Source organism: Vanessa atalanta, chromosome 3, assembly GCF_905147765.1.
Source record: "Vanessa atalanta chromosome 3, ilVanAtal1.2, whole genome shotgun sequence".
In the NCBI taxonomy this organism is placed as follows: Eukaryota; Metazoa; Arthropoda; class Insecta; order Lepidoptera; family Nymphalidae; genus Vanessa; species Vanessa atalanta.
Window position 1 is genome coordinate 9,413,274 of NC_061873.1, and position 25,136 is coordinate 9,438,409.

Below are 25,136 nucleotides of genomic sequence, written 5' to 3' on the forward strand. Positions count from 1 at the left end.
GATTCATTTGTTTTAAAAATAATGAAGTTTTCGTATTGATATACAACATTCTGCATGAAAAATGTTAAAATCGTAGAGCAGTGGCATTTTAAAATTAACATGTGTAAACTATGTTATTGTACAAAATATAATCTTAAGCTTGGTAATATTAAGAGTTTTTACTATGAGTGTTTATAGACATTTTTGTAACTATTAAAATGGTGGTATGTGAACTGGATCAAGAAGTGTCGGGTGAGATTTTAGGAAGGAAAATACCAGCTTGGCAAGCTCTTCTATTTCACCGAGTGCTTCCGTCATGTGGAGGTCTGGTCCTTTATTTAATGGTCATTTGCTTCGACTTCACACTCGTTTATGAACACATAAACAAAGGTGATAAAGCGTGAGTATATAACTTTGTTTATATATATAAAACAAAATCTATACTTATTAAAAAAATACATATATTTGTATTATTATCAAAATTAAAATATGATATACAATGTTTATGACCATACTTAATTATATATGTATATATTATACTAAAAGCCTCGTTTTATTATTCGTTCGCTTCATTTACAAATTTATTCAAAAAAAAAGAAATGCATCATATCCTGAAATAATCCTAAAATAATCTACTCTTTTGCAAACATGATGTAGGTATAAAGTTGTTTAAGCCTAATGACATAGTAATTAGTCAAGCATACGTAAGATATTTAACAATATGAAGCTTACATCAAATATTAGGTATTTTCAACATTAAGTGTTGACAAGACACGACTTATTAATACAAATTTGAACAATTAGTAAAATAATCAGTATGTACTTATAATACTGATTTTTATATCGTTGTATCTGTGAGTTAGATAGGTATATTTACTACACAAGTTCAAGAAAGAAGTAATAAAGCTAATGTGATCGTTTGTTATAAAGATAGTTTATTTATTAATGTGGCTCTATATATGTTAAAAGGTTATATGGCATAATCACCGTTTGTTTCAGATGTAAAAAAATATTATGTAGTAATTATAATACCAATTATGCACGCTATTGCAAATAATATACCTAATGTCTTTTTATAAATATAATAAACTGTTTATTGTTAATGATCTCTAGGTAGGTATAAACAATGTATAATTTGTATAGAAAAGTAATAATTGATTTATTTTTTGTTTCGTTTCCAATAGACTGGGTATATTCGTCGTCATATTGATGATATTACCAGCAATTTTATCACTGGTGTTTACTCTAGCTTCGCCACCACCAGGCTTGCAAACAGAAGAATCAGCATTTACTGTTACAATAAAGAATAATGACATTAAATGGATATTTGAGGAAATTTTACGTGCTCTCTTTTTTCCGATTACTGTTATTGGCAGGTTAGTGAAGAGAAACTAATATTAATTTTCTTATAATATGCCCAGCAGTGGGCAGCCTACAGGCTGTATTAGTATTGTCTACTTTGTACTCACAAAGCGTCAACATTGAGACTATTAAATATAATATTTAATTTCCTCATACTTTTTTGTATGTACCTATGAAACTTTTTAAAAAAGATAGCTTCGATTACACATAACCGAAAAAGTTACGTAAAATATTATAATAGTGTTAATATTTTAAATAGTAATACTTCGGTTTGCTATCAAATTTGAATCATAATAAGTAACACGTTTTTTTTTACAAACAGATATTTTGTATATTTTTTTAATCTGCTATCATATCTAGTAAGCACGGCTATTATAAAAGTCAAGCTTTTCTTTGTTACATAAGTAAAGACATAGATTTAATTTACGTTGCAGATACTGCTATTTAATATTCTGGTGGATAGAAGCGGTGTACGCGGCCCGCGAGCAAGATGAGGAACGAACGCGGGAAGCTCTCTCTCAGGCCCGCAAACCTTCTTCCATGGAACTGTATCTATTTCTGCAGGCCTTCATACATTGCGCGCCCCATGCCATTATCAATACCCTAGACATGATGGCACGTTACGCGAATCCTGCATTTGATAAAAGTACGTGTTACACATTTAATGCCTTATAACTGTTGTTTGTTTTATAAAATATATAAATTATAATACTCTTTATCGTGTTAAGGGCATTTATCTCTATTAAATGATATCAACTTTTATTTTAATAATACTTTTACATACGTTGTATTTTATTTTACAGTCACCCTGCAAGCAATTAGTATGATTGCAGCTTCACTTCGAATGGCAAGTACGGCTACAATGTATAGAAGATTTGAAAGAGAAAAATTGTGCGGTCGAAAATATCCATGGAATATCAATAATAATAATAAAACTCAAACTGAAAATACGAACAACGAAAATATAGAGAAAACTAACGAAAGTCAAGAGGACGACTCTTTGTACGAGCCTATGATGAAAAGACAGTCATCAGTATCACAAAATAATTTTAACAATAGAGAACAAATCAATAGTGACTTAATCCAATTTTCTCCCCGTAGTTCAGAACTTCAGAGCTCCTTTTACGATGATGATATCGTATCGGCTTCGGATGAAAGTTCAGATTATTTGCCACAGGCTCGTAACGAGGAGCTGGAAAGCGATGATGAATATGTTAGACCCATATCAATTATAGATAAAGTAGCGCCGCGGAGGCGTGATACAGATTATACAATTGAGAGAGTGTACGTCCCAGCGCCGCCCGTGACTCCGGCGCCACGACCAGGCTCCTTCGCCGTGTGGGCGGAGAGATTAGTCGAGAATGCGGAGTCGATTCCAACTTGGTTGTCTGCGCCTCCGAGAAGAAAGCACTGGGAAGTAATTCAGGACGAGCCTGATATTCCGCGACGGATACCGCGATCTTACATGCGGGGTCTTGAACCGCAAGACGCGACGGCCGCTTTGGTTAATTTCTTAGGGTGGTACGCCTTTTTCGTAGCACGTTTGCTCTCTATAGCGGCATTTATAGATTTTTTTCCGTTTGTTGCGATTATAATTTTAATGTCTCACTATCAAGTCATGCTATTATTTTTAATAGTACCGCAAGCGAGTACTGTGAAGAGAGCGTTCTATGTGTTCCTCGCGTTCATATACTTGTTTTGCCTTATGGAGTTTAAGATCCGTTTCCGCCACGTCCGCGTGTGGCATATGTTTTGGATCATAGTGTGTACTGTGGAGACCGTTGTATTCATCTCGGTGTGGGCGACTGTTGATAACAAACTACATAATTGGTGGAGAAGTTATATTGTTATAGTAACTATTGTGAGCATGGTGCTTAGTTATTTGCTCTTTCTAGTGTATTTCTTACTCTTACAGCCGCGAGAGACTGTAGTTTGTATAAATAACAATAATATTAAGAATATTAAAAAATGACTATTTTGTATATTTGTATGTTTTAAAATAAAACCAATGTATGATATGTTTCATGAATCAATAATTTATCTACGTCCTAAAAGTTATATATTGTGTGGGTAGCACACGTTACGTGTTTTATAACGATTGGCGGTGACACTAGTATTTATTGTTTTCTCCTAACAGAAAACTCGTAAAAGTATTGCGCAACGCTTACGTTTACACTTAGAACATTAGACCCGTATGTATGGCACCCTATTCTTCTGCGCTGACATTCCGAAAGGTGCATGGCGTAATACACTTACAGCAATAAACATGACGCTTTTGTGTTAGTCACTTCAAAGAAAAGTATACGCTTCACGGCTGTGATTGAAGTCTTCCTTTTGGTCGTTAATGCAGCTGTACAATTTTTACACATTTCCCTTTGTCTTGTTATTGATTTATTCTCAGAAAAAATCTGCACGAGAATAGAAGTTATCAATCTTTTCAGCCGTAAGCGCGTTTTAGATATTGATCCATATGATAGATTGATTGTTTGCACTTGCATTCACTTCTATAGTAAATTTCTAAGTGATGTTTTGCATTAAGCTCATACAATTAATAATTACAAATATAAGACGAGTTACCCAATTATTTAAAATTCTTTATAAAAAATTTTTGATAATAATGTATGAATACTTAAACAATTTCTTTATTTCCATATTCAATATTCATGTTTTTGTTATTCAAACTTACAAAAATATTAATTATTACACATAGTAAATGAGCCTTCGCTTTTATGAGTTGGTCTCTGTGTGAAAACACAGATCGTCATTCATTATGAAGTTGCGAATCATATTTTTTATCAGACGTATTAATTTTGTCAGATGGTTATCGAATAGGTCATTAGTTATTTTTAGAATAAGCTTTTTTAAAGTCTTTATAGTGTACAAAAACTTATATAGAGTCCCTTGAGTTTCATTATAGTTCTAGTTTAATAGACAGATTTTATAGTTTGGTTAATTTATTCATTTGCTTACATTCTATTGAATAAGTTGCTCTCATCTACGATATATGAGATATCGTAGATGAGAGCTGAAATATAGTTAGTGAAAATTAGCTTTTAAAGACTTTATATGAGAGATGGAAATTTGTATGAAATATGGTTAGCAAAAATTAGCCTTTAAGGACTTTAAAAGAGAGTTGAAAATTTGTATGGAAATTTTTAATTAATAAAAATTACTTGGTGGTAGGTAGTTACTTGTTCTAGCTCGTCTGGGTACGTTCCACTCATCGTATTTTCCACCACCAAACAACAACACAACACTTAGTATTATTGAATTCTAGTTGTCTAGTCTAGTAAGTAGTTACTACTCAACACCACCCATTTTGAGAACTAAGATGTTATGTATAACATCTTAGTTCTCAAAATGGGTGGTATTGATACGAAAAATAAAAATCTTACAGTACCAATGTCTATGGACATATCTGATCACCATCGGGGACCAATCCCCCTTCTAATTTGATAAAAATATGATAATCTGTTTATGTATATTAAGTGACGAAAGTGCGTCATTTTTTATTTAGAAAAGTGAGCATTCCGTGTTTCTCCTGCGTCTTTAATTGCTTACCTGGATCTATTTATTTGCCGCAAGCAAAGAGTTAAAAAGAGAGAATAACAGAGCAGATTATTTGAAAAATTTGAAAAATTTACCATTGGCCAGAAGCTGAGATGTTACCGATGGTCCTAGTTGAATAATCTTTAATAGTAATAAAACTAAATCCCCGTCTTAAGCACAAACGCGCCGGGATGCAAGCTGCTTCTTTCGATCGCCCCCAAAAAACAATTCTAAGAAATCTTTAGTCTTGGATCATCTGTGAAGTGACCTCACCGATGATCGAAAACTTTACCATCTTAGGCGAGGCGCCCCCAAAGCGCGGCGCCCTGGGTGCACCTCCTATACCCTGGATTAAGACAGGCCTGATATTAAAACACTGTTACACCTAGTTACAAGGTAATAACATATTCATTAAAATTGTTCCTTGAAAAATCTATGTGCTACACTTATTATTTTTATAAGATTTATTTGAGATAAATTTATATAACACCGAAAGTGTTAGTGAAATTTATAACTATAATAATCACGCAAATATAAAATTCCATCACCAGACAATTTCATGGAAATCAGAACGATAATGATTTATATGGGCTATACAGTACGGAGCCGCGGTGTTGCAAAGTTGAGTGAGCTTTAAGTCGCGGCATGCACTTTGATCATTATTTTTTGCTAATTTACCGCGCCCTGTCGATGGAAGTCCGGAGATGAGAGAGCGCTTCGGTAATTGCAGTCAGACGAGAACGATGTTATTATATTATCGAAACTTACAAGGCGACTAAATTAAAGCTCCAAGCTGAATCATGCTTACATTAGATTTAATGTATGAAAATTATAATAATATTCCATCGAGATGACGTTTAAATTTGTAACAGCCTTAACGCTTTTGAAATTATAGAATGAAATGTGTAGTAAGGTGTTTTGGATCGAGTAACTAATCTTTAATACGCATAAATAAGTGATCGCTTTAATATATATAATATATAATTTTATAATAAATCGATTTAGAAATAAATGTTGAATTTTTTCGTTAAGAAATACATTGACTAAAACTGATGACAGTTCAGGCGACCCATTTGTAATTTTATTCTATTTTTATCTTTTTCTCGTAAATCGTTAACTAATTATATTTTTAAAATAAAATATTATGTGATTGATAAGAAACAAGAAAGAAAAAAGCAAATACTTGTAAAAGTCTCAAGCGAGCATCGATGAATCACGTCGTAATTAAATTAGCATTTGCAAGATGTAATATGCACGTGTATTAAGATAAGATTCGAGTTACACGTTTTTTTAAATGGGTTTTATTTAGAGCGAATTCATGATTTACATCTTGTGTACGTTGTATCAAATAGAATCTTAGAAAGGTGTGTAATAATTTAATTGTTATCTTTGGTTTGAGCTGATCAATAGTACTATTTCATTTAGTGTCTATCCCCTGTCTAAAGATGCATTATGTTCTCGGTCGCGATTGAAACTAAGCGGCAACAAATCGATATCGCCTCAAGTAGTGGGATACAATGCAGAGAGTAAGGAAGAGCATAAATAAGCACTTGCTGTCGGCAGAGGCCGGGCCAAGGCCCTCGACCGCCGGCCGCTTGCAATCCGACACTTCTTGTACTCAATTTTCTATACTAATTTGCAGATCTCGGTGTAGGGTTGAAATTTATGACCGTAATTTTAATTAACAGTTATTTATTAAGAAAAATAATTGTTCGTTTTTATTCGAATATCAATGAAACTTTTTCTAAAACCTTCATAATATATTTCTTCTTGTTTATGCTCGTGACATTTATTGTTTACTTGTCATTAGTTAGAAACACATGCAACGATATAATGATCGGTTTTATCTATTAATTAACTCTCGATAAGAATCGTTAATTATTTTAATTGTAGTATAACACTAAAGACATTTTTTAATATACTTGTATTAATTCTAGATGTAATTCTAGAATAATTTCAACCTGACAAGTAAACGTGTAAGTTAGCGATCAGAAATAGAAATAGATCGAAAAACGATAACTGCTTATTGCTTTTCGCTTTTCGAGAGAAAATATTTGCTAAATCTTTCCCGACGTTTATATTATATACCAACGAATGAAAGTCTGCAATTATGTCCTATCAATATATTTAAGGTGGGCAAACAAGTTCGTTAGTAGCGAATGCGATATCGCGTGTCGATAGCCCTGACGTCCCGACTCACGAGTAAAGAGGCGGAACCTTACAACGGGCTGCGTTGTGCGTGCTCGGCAATAAATCGAATTCGCTGAGGACAGCGCCGTTGTCCGTCGAGATGGACGCGTGCGATACTTTCCTCATATATCCGATAGCAAACACTAAACCTTACCAAGCCCTTAATCACTACAATACGCTTACGTGCATACAAAAACAACCATTGCTTATCTTCGCTGTAATTTATTGAAACAGGGATGGAAAGAGACACGTTGAACAGAAATTAATGTTATTCGAACATCAGAATGTAAGCAACCATATAGATTGTTATCTACCCATTTGATTGAACTGCCTTATGATTAGTTATAACAATTGTTCGTATTGCCTTTAGCAAGCAAAGCCTGTTAAATATTTGTAATAAATCTTGGTGCAATACAAATCGAAGCTATTTCAAATACAAATAGAGTATCAATAAACTTTATTGGACCTGACATAACCTAAAGTAGTTGTAACTTGTAATACGTTGTGCTTATAATTGTTGATTACGATAATATTATCTTTATTTAGATTTATTGTAAAACCAAGTAGTTATTTAAAGTTTGCCAATATTTAAATTTTACATCATGCTCTGCAACGAGGATAAACATCGCTCAGTAAACTAAATACTTTGAAATTACTTGAGAGTAAATTCGATATTCTGAAATAATATATATTTGCAAAGTGATATTTGAACGTTTTGTTTTGTAAACAAAAAGCAAATGCAAGATAAATCGAATAGTAACAACCTTACTTCTTTATTTTTAGGAAGCAATAAAGATAGTCCGATATGTTTACACGCACAAAGTTCAAGAATGTTAATCAATAAACATCAATTGGTCACGTAAGGGACAATGCCTACTGATAAGAGATATCTTGGAGCAAGCCTGGCTCGGAGCGCTTTCACCGAGCGTATGCATTTCTCCGCAACGCATCTTGTGATAACATAATGACTTTCCACATTGACTCATACACGTCTCCAACTCATGTATATATGTATACAAACAAATAAACAAACAATTTAAGTTCTATGAACTGTACAAGGAGATACTAAATTCATGTCACGAGTTATCTGGAATGAATTTTGTAATGGCATACGCTTTCCGTTTCGCCGTTTGCGAGATATATGACGATGCTAATTATCTTAAATCGTTGCGGTATAATTATTACATAATAATGTGTTTGAACAAACTCCGTAGACGGATACTGAGTTAGATACTGGTCGATTCATAACATTTTAACGATTTCGACTTTTTATTAATGTACGAACTTTGTTATTTCTTTTACTTAAAGCGGATAATATATTTTTAAATTCACCAATAAAAAATAATAATACGCGTTTTCTCTTTATTAATAGTAATAGAAAAATAGTTTTCATGGCGTTAATCTAAGGCTCTAAGCAGTCTTCGAGCATGTGACAACCTTGAAGGTGAATAGGTATGCATACGTGATTTAAATCTTAATATGAATCGCTCTGCTACGCCTGATTAAGTATTTCCACTGATTAACTGAAGAATCTAATTGAATCACTAATTTTCTCACAGTGTAAATTTTCCATTGTGACTCCAATTCAATTCAAAGTCAATGCTTGTAATTATCAGGGCTCTCCTTAAAATAGTAAGTATTTAAATTTACGTGTATTTGATCAAAAATGTTCAGCAATTAATTTGGCTACAAAATCAACAATTGGTCGAATTCATCTTGAAAGGTTACTCTATTAATACTTTATTATTAATAATTAATACTTAATTGTACAAATTATTATTTATATAGGTACAGTGTTGGTCACTAACCCAAGCTAGCTTCTAGCTAGCCACGTTTCCTCGACTCGAGTTCCATTCCTACAGAGAGCCAATTATTTTTAAATAGTTCTATTATTAATTCTAATAAAATCAACATGTATTTTAATTTTGCAATTAGACTGAAATGAAATTATTTAAAAGGAAAATTATATTGCAAGCTAATCATGATCTATTTTGGCATATACATGTAATGCCAGTTCAGTGGGTATGGTTGGATAGGATACGTAATAATAAGTGAGAAGTGCGTATTCAAATTGAATAACATCTTGTTAACTCTTTGGAATTTTCCTGCATAATATATATTTTTTTTTATGATATCGTTAAGAAATATTAACCATTCCTTACATCACCAATGCGCCACCAACCTTGGAAACCAAGAGGTTACGATCTTGTGCCTGTAGTTACACTGGCTCACTCACCCTTCAAACCGGAACACAATAATATTGAGTACTGCTGTTTGGCGGTAGAATATCTAATGAGTAGGTGGTACCTACCCAGACGGGCTTGTACAAAGCCCTACCACCAAGTAGTTATTAGTAGTAGTAGTTAATCTAAGTAGTTAAAACTTACAACCAACAAGTAGAATAATCGTCGTACTATTATCAGAAGTTTTGAGACTTTCAGTCTCCGCTGTTACAATATGTCGAGACAGAAAGATTAATGTGATATCCGTTAAGATACGGGCTCATGCGAAAATATTTATATGAGTAACATAAAATCCGTTTAAAATAACACATTAAAAATTACAATGGCGAAAAATGCTATCAAATCATTTTAAAACTGGAATACTAGAAGACGGTTGAATTAGCCCGCCTTGATGCGGTGTTTTAAACTGAAGAATGAACGCAGTGATTTGTTTATGAAACGAATATAAGTTCTTGTCTGAAAAAAATGTAAAGTATGCTTTGTACTTTCTGTTTAATGCGTAGGCGGAAGACAATGATTGCGCGGCTAGACATTGATTTAGGACATAATTTACAGCGTTATATTAATTTCGCGGACGTCAATGAAATCTTCGTGTGCGGTCAAACAGTCGATTGATTTATAATCACTATAACATTGTAATGTCTCTAAAGAATGAATTGGTTAATCTCTCTACGTCAACATTTGCGTCATAGTGCCAAATTAAGGAATACAATGAGATTTTTATGGTCTATTGCGATTTAAAAATAAACAAGGAAAATTAACCCTAACTAGGTAATAGGTATAAGATATTTAGTGTCAATATTTGTATCGAGTGTACAATTAGTGTTTCGATTTATACATTCATATATTATGATATTTTTATAACTTAATAGCTAACGTCCTTGGTTCACGCGAAATATTAGGCCAGAAAACCTCGCGAGCGGAAGCAGATCCACTTACCAAATTTTCATCGCATTCGAATGAGGGGCTTGGAAATGCATAAGGATGCGTTTTTAACAACAAAGAAACTAATCTTTTTATATTATAACTTATACTTATAGTAAATGTACATTTATTTTCATTTTTAAGCTGTCAAACTAAATTATTTGATGCAGGTATGAATCAAAGCATTAACTTCGACACAGTGATTACGACTTATCTCTATTTAAGGACTAGTGTCAGTCGACATTAATAACCTTCTATCGATAAGCTAAAATTTGAGTTAGATTTTAAAGGAACAAAGATTATTTTATCCAATAAATCAAGTATGTTAAGATAAACACATAGATTGATTTATAGATAATCAATTAAACATAAGCAATGAAATATAATAAAACGATACAACTATTTACTTAAGCATTAGCTTAGGTATATACTTTATTAATTCAATAAAATTAATATTGTCAATAAATGAAATATTGAAATAATTTTAAGTCTATGATTTAGTCGTGCTTCGTTTCTAATAGTAAATTTATGTTATAATTGATCGTTTATTTTATCAATTACTACCTACTTATGTATAACTAGCTGCACCGCGCGGTTTTATCCGCGTTAAACGTTCGTACTCCGCCCCCGTGGACTGTAGCGTATGATGTAAAAAAGCCTTTCAATAACATTTCTTAAGAATTGAAGTACTAAATGCAAGAATGTTATTTTCAAATATATTATAAAAAAATATCAGATACAACAAAAAAATAAATTTGATATTACTATTCCATAGTCAAACCAGTTCATAAATGACGAATTTCAGGTCGACGAAATCAGGTAACAAACATAAGAAATACACAACTGAATTAAAATACTCCATCTTTTTTAAAGTCTTGATTCCTATTAGGGACCTTGGGCCTAATTTGCTGACAATATTCCCTTGTTCGCTACTGATAAATGGTTTTAATTATGGATAATCATAAACATCTTTATGCGCTCTTAAAAATTCTACATTCTAACGAATACGAAATTTTAATAGGAATATGTATTTTATAATTTTATGTGTTTGATTGTGAAATCTACCCTATTACGAAACATTAATAAACAATGAGTATTATTTATGTATATGTAAGTCCCGGTATCTTACGAGAAAAATGAATATAAAATTATTTGGAAAATTCTAGTTCTGAAATTTCCAAAAATCCTTTCAAGCTTGCATTATAAAATAAGAAATATATTATAAAGATTAATGACAAATCAATAAAAAAATGTAACTATTTTATGTAAGCGTTATCTTTTTTTAAACTTATTTAACACTTTTTACAATAGAGTCTGTTATTAATTATTACTAAATATTTTATTCATTTCCTTACATTAAAAACTAGTTAGATATTAAAAAAGGTTCTCTTTAATTGATTACTTATTGCATAACAAATGCAGCTCTTATCTACATAAGTCTCATTGCTATTAGCTATTGTTACAATGCAATGTACTAATAAATGTGAACTAATCATAATGTGCAAATGTAATACTTCTCTTTTCGCTAAAAATCATACTCAAAAATAAGTCATCAAGCAAAAAAGATAAAAAAGATTTTATTTATTTAGATTTTATTTGATGTACTTAGACTACGTCTGTGATCGCTAATTAAAAAATAGGTACCTTATGATTTTTTAAAAATGCTTATATTATTAGAACGAATTATTTGGAAATTTTATTTTTATTTTAGTATATTTAACAATAATGTGTAAATTTACAAATTTTATAGTTTTATTATACGTAATTATGGTGATTGACTAACACATTTGTCAAAACTTAATTTACTAAATTTTCAATAAACATTTTATTCACAATATTAGTTTGAAATAATGTTTATTTTTGAGTAATAATCAAGTGGTGTCCGCAAACAAGACTCTTATACTCTAAACACATTGCGACAGAACAAGGCTTCTTGTATTAAGTTCGATGAGTTTGTAAGAGCTATTATTATGGGTTGTACAAAGGATGACTAGTGAGAACAATACTAACACACCGTAACGCGTACTGGTATACAAGTCTCTCTTTACGGGCGTGCGTGCGTGACGGGAGCGACCTACATCGTAACTTCGAAGAGGTTTATCTATTCAAATCGCGGATGGCACGGAATCTAATTAACATTACTTGAAGAGTAGATGCAGTGCATAAGTATACTGGAATTCCCTTGGAACTTTGTTTCAACCTGGAAAAACAAAACTATAACGACATTTGGGCTAAAAGATACTAAGGAATTGTATTAAGATTTTAACTTGATTGATTGGATGAGCTTAATTAATCAATACGTATATACCTATTGAAACGACGTGACGATAATAGAATTATAAATGAAGAAACAACTTATAGAATTATTATATTTCCTATACATCGAGAGAGACCCCCATAATGTATCTCTAAGTTATGTTACGAATATATCAAATTAGTTAAAATATAAATTTATATTGTATCAATTTAGTAATAAAATGGTCTTTGTCTAAATTTCATTGTCTATGATTATTCTACTATTGATTTATTAGATACTAATTTATATTCGACGGTACGTCAGAAGGCTATGTAAAAATATTCTACATTGAATATTTTTTTATAATAAATACATTTATAGTGAATAAATAGTTAAACAAGACTTATCTTATATGAAGTAATAAGTGATAATAATACAAGTATGTACAGTATAAATCTTTTACAACAAGGGATCGTAATAATCAGTGAAATTTGTTTATATCTGGTAAACTTCATTTAGAACAGGTGATTTGTACTAAATTTATAGTTTATCATAATTTCAGTTCATGAAAATTTAAATATAATGTTTACTTTTTCTATGGCATAATTTTATTGACATCAACGCTGTACGCAATATTAAACGTTCCTTACATCGCCATACCCTACCCACCTTGGTTGATAAGATTTTATGTCCCTTCTGCTTGTTATACTGCCTCACTAACCCATCAAACTGGAACAGAACAATACGTACATATTGCTGTTTGGTGGTAAAATATCTGATGAGTGGGAGGTACCTACCCAGAAGGATTTGTACAAAGGCTCACCGACAAATTTTAAATAATTATAAAAAATATAAGCTTCACAATAAAATGCTTATATTGTTTACGCTTTCGTTTTTTAAGCCTTATGGACCTTTATATCTTAAAACCTTAAGAACAAATCATTTGATTCACAATATCTCTAACGAAGAAAAATTAGATTTTACTTCCCGAGATTGTGTTTACAAACGAAAACATAGAACGACACACAAAGCAGACATAAAATAATAATAATAGTCACTTTAAAAAAAGAAATACTAGCCTCTTTTATTTCAAAATAGCCAAAGTTTAATTGAAATACTAAAAAATAAAGCAATCCTAAAACTATTATTAAATAAATCAAAATTGACAATCATGGCAATTTATCATTCATATCAATAATACTTTAAATATTTGATCTAATATATATATATCAATGTAAATACGTATAGTTACGCGAATATCACACTTTTGTGATACACAAAGAACTTTAATAAAATCGTAGGCTTTGCAGTTGAGAGAGCATTGACGAAATTACATGCTTCAGGCAATTTTAGAGGGGCATTAACGCATTGCCCTAGCAAAGGTAGGTACACCGTAAATGATTTTATTTGCATAAAAAGCATCGGTCTGGATGTAATATAGTCTGCATATTAATTTCCCGTTTAGCAGAAAACAGTATTTAATATTTACATTTATCTTCATCGTTTTTATTAAAATTTCCTCAATCAAATATTCGTTATCGTAGCTAAAGCGAGTTTGGCCAAATTGCTTTGTAGTGTGTAATTATTTATTTACGATATACGCGACACGAAAGAAACATTAACATGACATTTACGTACACACATACTCATATTATACACACATACGAATAATAAATAAAATGGAAATGTGTAAAATAAAATTACGAATATAATAACTCTAATCACAATTATTACCAAAATTATATTTGAAAATGAAGTTATGTCTACAAAGTTCACTTTTTAGACTACATTCGAGAGAGGTTTTATTGCGTGAAGGGACTACTGATACACACTTCTATACATTAAAATTATTATCTCTTGACTATAAATTTAATGTTTATAATTTTATTATGAAAACATAATACATTCTACAGAATTTGTTGCTGGTACTTCACGGTAGTATCTACATCGAAACTTTAAAAGTTAAAATCTTATAAAATAACGTTTCAAAAGTGCTAGTAAGAGCCTATTAGGAGAAAGTATAATAAAAATTTGATTAATTACTTAGATGAATTTCCTTATTTCTTAATCCATTTAATTGTATAGGAAATCTTTCCAATTTGATTGCATTGCAATTAGCAACTTACCAAGCCTATCACGGTAGCTAACTCAATCGTGTCTCAATCAATTAGCCTGAGTTGATTAATTTGAAAACAGTCACGCAAATACGTAGTTCCAATGGACTACCGATTAGATTAAAACTGTTAGGACTTAGAAGCCGTGTGGAAAGCGCTTATATTTGTTTTATTAGATTTCGAAATTCCATTAAAATTGAATGGGATCAAATGTCTATTGTTTATCACAATATTACTTGAGACACATTGATTAAAAGCCAGTCATTGGTCTCTTATTTTTTAAGTGCTTTATCATATCAATGATTTAATATACATTTAGAAAAATTGTAACTTTTAAAACTTCTTTTGATACGTAAAAAGGTTTCTTATTTAATTTTTTTTTTTTGTTTAAAAGATATTTTTTTTAATATTATGTTTTTTGCAACAGATTAAGTAATGTAACTACGCTGTCTTAACTATACAATAATCATGATTTATTTCACAATTTATACATTATGTTATACAATCAATTTTTTGTAATTTGAAAGTCATCAGAACTAAACACTTTAATATTTTGAATACAAAAATAAATATACCCACCGCTGGGCAAAGGCCTCCTCTCTTATTAAAAAGGGCTTTGAAACTGATTCCACCACGATGCTCTAATGCGCGTTACACAAGTAGGATTTAATTCGGCACATGCAGGTTTCCTAACAAAGTATTCATTCAATGTCGAGCACATTATGAAATTTACACACGAATTAGTTACAAAAGGTTTGAGCCCGCAACATTCGATTAACATTCATATATTCTACCTACTGTGCCATATTAGTACGTAAAAGTAATTATTTAATTTGAAATACTATAACATTATCAATGTGTTTGTTTAAAAGGTAACTACGCTCACACTGATAAACATATCAGCTCCCCTTTAAACGAGCAATGTTTTCTTATACGACACGAATTGTTTACACATTAACATAAAAAGATATATCGTTACTCAAGCTGTACATCAATCATCCAACTAATTAGTATTGTAGCTAGTGACGATTAGCTATTAAAGTACGCTGTACGATTGTAAATATCGTGTATGTTTGCTTTATGGATTAAGCGTTCAATCTAGAACTAGGCATTTAATTATGTTCGCAAATAATCGTTAGGTACTAAGGTACCTAACGAACAAATTATCATAAATATTGAAAATATAGTTAATGGTGAAAATTATATTCAATTAAAGACTTCAAACAATAAAATCCAAGAATTAGTATTCTTATAAACTTAATTTTAATATCAAAGTTGGAAATAATTAAAAATCTAATCTGTCAAATCCATTTTATCGAGGTAATTAAAATGTACCGTATTTCATTTTACCTAATTTATTAGATTCTAACGATATTTTATATTGATATTATTTAGATAGTCAGGTCAGTCAGTCAATATTTCAGTACATTTATTTATTTTTGTAATTCAAAGATTTAGGAATGTAACAGAAGAAATCAACTTAATAAATAAACGAAGGTGTGAATGTTAATATGTTAAACTTAGCGGCAGTGTATTTTCCCATGGCATACTATCAAAGAACACATAAATCAAGTTGAATAATTGTCGAAAGGTAGCATAGTTAAAATGTTCACGTGTTGCATTTTTATCGTATGTGTACGCGTGGTGTTATATATAAATTATATTCCTAAAGCTGATGATCCACAAGTGACGCAAATCGTTTCAGTGTCACACTTCAATTTATACAATAAAGAATTATCTTATAAAAATAATTAGTAGTTTTTCCGGTTGATACTTTCTCATAAAATTAAAGTATACTTAAAGAACTTTTTTCACGCACTTAATGCTTTAAGAAATTGATAAATAAATATCATCCTAAAACTTTTAGAGCAAGTCTTCCCTAAATTACATATTACAGATAATTTTCACATGCTGTTCGCTAATCCTTAGAGTTTAAATTATCAAGATAAGTGATACATAATCAAAATACTTCACATTTGTGTAATATCGTGGGGTCTCTGACACAAATACCCGACATAACTCGTCTTTATGACGATAAATACTAAATAACAAATCGTTCTCAACCACTGACAGTCAGGTAATGGTGGCTGGCATTCGTATCTGCGACGTTGGTAACCATTAAATAAATTTATGGCGAAAATAAAAGGTACACTTATACACAGTGTAGCCTCAGGCCAGCTCCTAACAAATGACAAGTTACTATTCGTGAAATGTTTGAGTTATGTCTGCAGGATTTGTAATCGTTTCCATTGGGTAATATAAAATTCATCGAACTCCATCTTGATATACCCATATAGTAAACATTAAAACTAAAATTGCATTTTTAATATATATGTTTAGCTCATTTCACTCATTCAGGTTCATCAGATGAACTTGAAGGACAATATTTGTGGCGTCGACATTGACGTTACGTCAACGTGCGTGCAACATGCTATCAGATATATTTTTTCAAAAAAAAAATAAAAAATCCCATTGCAACGCATACCGCGGATTAGCTAGTAAATAGATAAAATGTATAATATTATTCGTTAAGTACGTACCCAAATAATAAAAATAGATACTAATTTCGTCTTTTCTAATATATTTGTACTAACATGTAATTCACGTTAACGATATCTCGTATGTAAAGAAATTATTATATTATGTAGTATGTAATATTTTGCTTTTATTTCCGTCTTATATGGAATGATATGAGTATAAATAATTAAAACATTCAAATAACATAACATTCAACATTTGTAATTACTTTCAAATCAACAATACGTATCAACTTTCAAAATAATATTGACTTGATTGATGTTTGATGTCAACTGATTTGAATCAGTAGCTAATCAACTTTTTTTAATATAATACTACTTCATTAATCACTTTGTTTTAATCTTAATCAAAAATGTTACTTTGAATGATATAATGCATGTATATTATAATTAACGGCAGTGGATATTGCAGTAAATAAACTTTTCCTTGTCCATCTGTCTAGTTGCCAAGTACCTAAGGAGGAAATTATTTTCTTGTGACGTAAGTTAAAATACTAATTCGATATTGTTTACTTATATGAAGAAAAAAATATATATATAATGTATCTTAACTAAACCCGACGACTTGTCTTGATATAAATTGTTTTTTATTAAATTCTGAAAACGTAATTTTTCACGTTTTTTGTAAAGTTTGGGGTATATTTTAGTCTCATCATTCGGTCTATGAAACACGAATGTTATAATTTACAAGATATAGTTTTACTGAACTGTTAATACTTAATTGAAACGAATGCACTGAAACTCGACATAATAAATATTAAAAAAAAAATAAGAAAAAAATAATAACGAACAATTGTTATTAGTTATTCATCACTAGAATATAATAATTAAGAGTCGTGTCTGGTTAACACATAAATATTCCTTGCAATCATGGTTCATAGATACTTATATTGTAGACAATACAGTGTAATTAGTTGCTTCATTTTTCATATTGTTACGAGATATCGACTGATCAATAAATCATCGGCGTCGTTTCATTCAATCAAACAGCTGTATGGTATACAAAATTGATCCTTACATAAATTAATATTAATTTAACTCTGTTACATTAAATTTATAAATGTTTTTCAAGTATTATATCTTAACGATATTATGTCTCAGTGGAAAGACCAAGTCATGTTAACTGAAGTTTACGGATTCAAATTCGTGCAAGCATCACTGACTTTATATGTTATTTTTTGTTTATAATTCATCATTATAGTGTTTAGTGATGAAGGTAAAGATCGTGAGGAGTGTTCGCGTGGAATGGTAGAATAACTTTAAGACAGCTCTAATAATAAGACATAGATTAGCATAAGCAGCCCGTAAATGTCCCACTGCTGGGATAAAGGCCTCCTCTCCCTTTGAGGAGAAGGTTTTGGAGCATATTCCACCACGCTGCTCCAATGCGGGTTGGCGGAATACACATGTGGCAGAATTTCGTTGAAATTAGACACATGCAGGTTTCCTCACGATGTTTTCCTTCACCGCCGAGCACGAGATGAATTATAAACACAAATTAAGCACATGAAATTTCAGTGGTGCCTGCCTGGGTTTGAACCCGAAATCATCGGTTAAGCTGCACGCGTTCTAGCCACTGGGCCATCTCGGCGCAAGACATAGATAGGCAGTCGTTTTACTTTACATGATTTTAGTCAGGGAGATCCTTTCTACATTAATATATATAATAGATTACGCATACTATTGGGGTCCGGTATTGGTAAATAGAGCGCAATTAACTGCGTTACTTTAGTGTTCAATATACAGGGTTATTGGTAATTCGACGTATTCCCGTTAGGAGGTGATAGGGGTGACTATTTGCAATAATCTTTACACCCATAAGTATACTGCAAAACCATTTTTGAGTTACCACGTTTTTCAGCGTTTTACAAAATAAGTCAAAAATGCAACTTCAAAAATTATTTATTTAAAAAAAAGTATCAATTTAAATCTCATTTTTTCTTCTGGTCTTTAAAAATGATTAAGCAGTGGTTATTTATCAATATTAAAACAGTAATTATCAATCCAAATTTTAAAATGCGAGACGGAAAACGATATTATTTCAATATTTTTATGAATTTTGTCCACAATAATGCCTTAAAAATAAAATAGTCGTTATGAAACTTATCTTCCACATTATTTTAAAACATAACCGTTTTCTTAGCTCTCCAAAAATGTATAGCAACTAGGAAATTATTTCATAACATAAAAAAAGACCACAAAGGACAATGGTGGAAATTCGTATTCGAACAAAACTTAAATTCGCTCTTTGAATGTCTCGCAAATAGATTTAATGCATTGCTAATCAATGTAAGATTATTCGCGTCAGTTTCCTAATCACCGGCTACTACATCTATCAGTTTTCAAAGGAGTGTATAGGCGAGTCCGGGACATTCGTAGTGTTCAGAGACGACAATATATGTCCAAAGACTCCCAGTCCATGTTGTTAATTACGAAGCCATTTTTAACTTTGCCGTTTCATAAATTCAAATCATTTGTAAAAAATACATTGGTAAAGAAGGCATATTATTCGATACAAGATTATATAGATGATAAAAAAGCGTGGAGTTTTCTTTCCGGTTCTTTTCGGTAGAATCTACATTCCGAACCGGTGGTAGCTTTACTTAATATAGTTTGTTAAATGACGATTCAAAAGTGCTTGTAAAAGCATACTTGAATAAAGTATATTTTGATTTTGATTAAACGGATAAGAATTTATCGATGAATCAACCATTTCGACAAACGATCATAGTATAATTTAAAGACAGCTCATCAAATATATATTTTTTTAAATTTCGAGCGTAATAGCTTCTATAAAATATAAAATATACATATATTTTAGTAGTCTGTGAATTAGATTGGTACGGGCTTTCATAAAGCGTTATTTAATTATATTTCTTCTTTTCTTATAAAAATCTATCTTACCTGATAAGATATTGCAAAGAGCATCTTCGTGTACTTGCTTATAGTATCTATATTTAGAAGAAAATGTAATCAAAAAACCTTTATCAGCTTTTTCATTTTTCTCGTAATTTATATCGAGAAATCAAGTAAGTAAGTTAATTTCAATTATTATATAAATCCAATAGATAAAATATATTTGAAATATGCAGTTCACTTGACACGTTACATAGTAATTACACAGGATTAAATTAATTGTAATGTTACCACAGGTTCGAATGTCACCGGAAATAAACTCCGTACTCTTTGCTGCCTATATATCATCAAATATTTATAACATATTACTCCACTAATAATATCAAACAATTTGGAATTATGAAACATTTTAATAGTTGTGACAGACTCAATGACATAACTATGGATTAAAAATACATATGGCTATCAAAATATTTATATCCTCGTCTCTACTTCCCTTCTCAATAGGAAATCTTTATTTATTATTATGTACCGGATACTTCAGGGGTTGGGATAAAGAAAGTTATTGTTTACAAAACGTCAAAACGTTTTATTGAAATGATGTTATTGATCAATTAACGATACAAAAACAACGAAGTTAAATTTGATGAAATGAGAATCCATTTAGAACTCCCGTTTTACATCCGGCATTTTAACCGGAAGGAACTGAACATGGAATACTTATTTATTTTTAATCCTTATTCAAATATAATAAGAATTGTATTATTTATAAGTATTTGTTAGAAAAAAGAGAATATTTTGGAATATAATTGAATATTTAATCCGAAACACTTTACTCGAATTATAACTGTCGGCAAGAATAATATGATTCTATTTATAATACCTTTTACTAGACGTAGACATAACCTACTCTATAAATCTTGAACAATTTATGTCAATACAGTATCCAGGTACCACGCTACATTTTGACAAATTTCAATACGATTCGTTCTGTGGTATAATCCTGATTCGTGACAAGGCATACTTTAACATTAATAAAATTAATATCATGCAAAATAATTAGTAAGCATGAAGATATTCGTTTTGACAAAAATAGATTTGATGTAAAAAAAATTAACACGTGTTAATTTCTATTTAAGAATTAAACAAAACAAAACTTTGTTATAAACGGTTTTAATATATCCAAAAAAAAAATCAAAACAGGTTTTTTATCCAAAAAGATATAAAATGCTGTTGAAGTTTGAAGGTCTTAAGAGATTGGCAAAGAAAAGGTCCATGTCCAGTCACCTTTGTAATTCTATACTATAAGTTATAAAACATTACGTCAAAGTATACACGATTATGCATACGTAAGTAACAACATTTATAAGTTACTCTTCAAAGTATACTAAAAGCACGAACAATTTGTATGCAACATCAATGTTAGCCGTAGTTTATTACCGGTAGGCGACTTTCACACAGGGTATCCACGAAAACATGTTTAATAGATAGGGATACCAATCGCGAAACAGTGGACAGCGACTCAAGTAGGTAGGAGTTTCCAGTCTACAGACAGATTGCCCAACGGTCCCTCTTATGTTTCTTCACATACTACCTGCTTAATGTCAATTAGCTTTTAGTGATTAAAGCATTAACAGCACTTAAGTGAGACCTGCATTAAAGCCAATATTAATATGTAAACTCGATTTCATGATCTCAGTCTAAAGGTCTAACGGCAAATTGCGAGAGATGCGCTCGAAATAAGGAATTGATTTTATCTCTTAACTAAAATGGTGACAGTATTTTATATTTTATATATATAGACAAAAAAATAATTTAATAATGTTTATTATTTTGTTTGACACAATTAAAGTTGTCTGAATACAATTAAAGTAAAAAATAAAACATTTGATAGCATATTTTATTTAAAGAAATTGTACGTATAGACATCATAGAGTTTTCAAGATGGAATACAAATATTTACGGATTAAAAATTAGTTTATTGGCTTAATTAATTGCAAAAAAAAATCAAAGTAATTTTAATCTATCAACAAGCCAACGTATTTGTGAAGAGCAATTAGGATGTGAAGGGTAAATAAAGTGATCTATTTGAATAATTCGGAGTAGGCGGGAGGTGTGCGGCGGGACGCGGTGGCGCGTAGTGCCCGGAGGCGGGAGTAGCGCCGAAGGATGCCCACTCCGAAACAGCGTGGGACTACAGCGAGACGCCTCACGCTTCCCGCTCTACGAACTACGCCGCGTACGCAAACTTTTTCAGCGAAAACGCGTGTTAAAAGGAATTAATTATTCGGACGTAATATGCATCTGCGATTCATTTTCTGGATTCGTAAAGCTACAAAGTATAGTGATTGTGAAGTGCTTGCAAGAGTTTCGGATTCAATTCATCCTTATTATACTTTCGTTGTTTTTGGACAAGTGTTACGTTAAACTAGTACTTTTAGAGAACAACCGTATTAGTTCAAGACAAATAGTGAAAATTAAATGACTTGATAATTATAACGAAGTGTTGCAATGTGTTTTACTTAAAAAAATCACAAGTGTAAAAATGAAGAAAAAAAATCAAGTTCAATCTACGGAAAGGCCGAATAGAAAGCGAAGGGTAAGTTCAGTGAAAAGTCGGAAAACTATTGCATCCGGCCCCTCATAACGTATGAGATTTCAATTTATAACTCTTTTAAAGATATTAATTATGAGTATTTATATTTATTTAAATATAATGAAATAGATAAATGAAATATTATATATTTATAACGTTCGATAGAATAATAGAATGCTTATTTAAACATTTTTATAATTAAAATTTCATTGTATGTGCAAAACTCTATTTGATTGACCTCAATTATTAGTATTATATAAATAAAATACTGATACAAGTATTACGAAACGAATCAAGATATTACATAGACAATATACATATAAAACTACTATTTTAAAATGTAGAGTACGTTTAAATATATAAAATAGGGTTGATCATTATTATTTAAATTGCATTTATAACTATATATTTATGTGATAATAATGTTAATTCTTTGTAAACATAAACCAACCATTCCACCGAAGATAAAAGACACCATAGAATCCTCCAATTTGAAATGACGCCAACATAACTGTGTTTAATGTTAAATCCTTTTCTCACAAAAAACACGTCATCGTGTTTCTATATCTCATTCATTCCGGGTCATCATTAGGGGGTCACAGCATAAAATATTGTTTGGCAAATTTTAACGGTCGACTGTCTCCTTGGGAATGCTTTTGCTAATGGGTTGCTTATTACCACCGTAAAGCATTGAGGCGCTTGTGTTTAAAGTAGTATTCGTTAGCCCGCACTTCATGAAACGTTTCGTTTATACTTAGGTACATACGGTAGACTAAATGGCCAATTCACAAGCGATTACGTTTTAGAAATACCCCTTTTTTATTTGGCTTCACAATTATATTTCAATATTAATAAGAGTACAGCACTAAGGTTTAAAGTTTTGAAATAAATCGGTAGATAATTTTCTTATGTATACGTGAAATTCAGTTTGTCATAAGAGTCTTATTATTATTGAAATAAAATATAGCCTAGGTCACTTTTGAATAAAATAGATTTCTAATTGTCAAATAATTTTTTTAAATGCATTTAGTAGTTTCATAGCTTATCGATTATAAACCAACGAATATTTCCTCTTTATATTATAATCAATATAAATATAGGCAAAAATACTCTATGGTTTTCTTTTTTCATAGAGTATTTTTGTTTTTAAATCAGCTTAAAAAAATACAGACACAGATAAGACCATTTTGTCATACATTATGATAGTGCTGGTTTTAGTAGCAGATTGATTCGGCTTATAAAAGCTATCTGTAAAAAATAAATAAACTATTTAATAACGTAATGAATCTTAAGAAATATTCGTAATGCAAAATATATTCAACACAAGTCACGTTTAATATTAATTATAAAAAAAACTCATTTCTTATATCTAGAAAAATACATCAAGGAATCTACGTATAAAAAATATATGTACATAAATAATATTCATATATGTACAGTGACGCTATGACGGATGCACAATATATATACCTACACCTCTTTCCTAATGATAATGATCATAGGTACGTACATACATGTATATACTCAACGTACACTGTTACATTTTTATCTTCTGTTAAGACAAAATATAATCAGTGATTTAAATTAATATGATTTATGCAAATGAAGTTATTTTTCTTAATTTTAAGAATATTTATGAAGTAACATTACAAGTACTGGCACTCAGAGACAAGTGACTTAAAATCGTAGTTTCCAAGGTTGGTGCCGTATTGGTATATCTACGGATGATGGTGACCATCACGTGGCCCATTGGCTCGTACGTCTATTTTATATAAAAAATATACAATCTAATGTAGATTGTATATTTTTTATATAAAAATATGTAGAACATTTTAGACATACTAAAAATTAATGAAACAAACAAAATTTCTATAATATCTTAGCAATAAAATATTATTATACTTATGATGTCAACTTCGCCTGTTGTGTTATCGTGGTTACACGCGAAAACGGTTTTTATTACAATTGCCATGTATGAAATTTATTAAACAGGCTAAATTAACTCTACTAGGGGTAAAAATTGTAGTTGAACAACTAAAATCACTTGACAGTATATATGTAAAATAGTTTAAATTCTGCCGACAATAGGTCTTCGGTACTTGGTTACCTCACTAACTAACGACTCACCGTCAAACAGCAATATTTTGTATTACTGTGTTAAAATTGAATGGTTAAGTGTATTGATACCGAACGTGGGACATATTAGACTCTAGAAAGCTTAAAAGTGATTTGTATAAATTAAATTACTAGTGTCTACCTATCAGGCTAGCAATATATCCGTCGGTCGATTAAATTTATTAAAAACAATGTACAAACTAATACTGAAAAATAATTTTATTTAAAAGTAAACACAGGAAAATACATATTTTATACCGTAATTTGAATTTTATAAGAAATCTTCACTTTGGATTAAAATTTACTTATAAAAAGTAATCTAAATTTATAATCTTAAATATTGCCTAATATAATTAGTTAAGTAATATATTAATGATATTACAGTTATTGCTATTTTAAAGCATTCCTAAGAAAAACTAAAATTGAATATGATCT

General features: G+C 30.6%; 2 protein-coding genes across 3 annotated transcripts in view; both read left to right on the top strand.

The window, feature by feature from the left end:
- Positions 1–35: 35 nt before the first annotated feature.
- Positions 36–3,277, top strand: LOC125077058 (the record flags this gene model as incomplete). The annotated part of the gene is made up of 4 exons (XM_047688848.1): positions 36–379; positions 1,164–1,355; positions 1,776–1,987; positions 2,145–3,277. Coding segments are annotated over exons 1-4 (1,719 nt in total), but the record flags the coding sequence as incomplete, so codon positions are not given.
- Positions 3,278–22,139: 18,862 nt separating this feature from the next.
- The window catches only part of LOC125077330 (muscle, skeletal receptor tyrosine-protein kinase-like), a 32,298-nt gene continuing 29,301 nt past the window's right edge, over positions 22,140–25,136 (top strand). Inside the window, exon 1 of one of the 2 annotated variants that reach the window (XM_047689249.1) lies at positions 22,140–22,589. In XM_047689249.1, coding sequence (XP_047545205.1) covers positions 22,536–22,589 — 54 coding nt within the window. In that variant the 5' untranslated portion in view covers positions 22,140–22,535. The remainder of the gene's footprint in view (positions 22,590–25,136) is intronic. The other variant, XM_047689248.1, reaches the window with a different exon arrangement.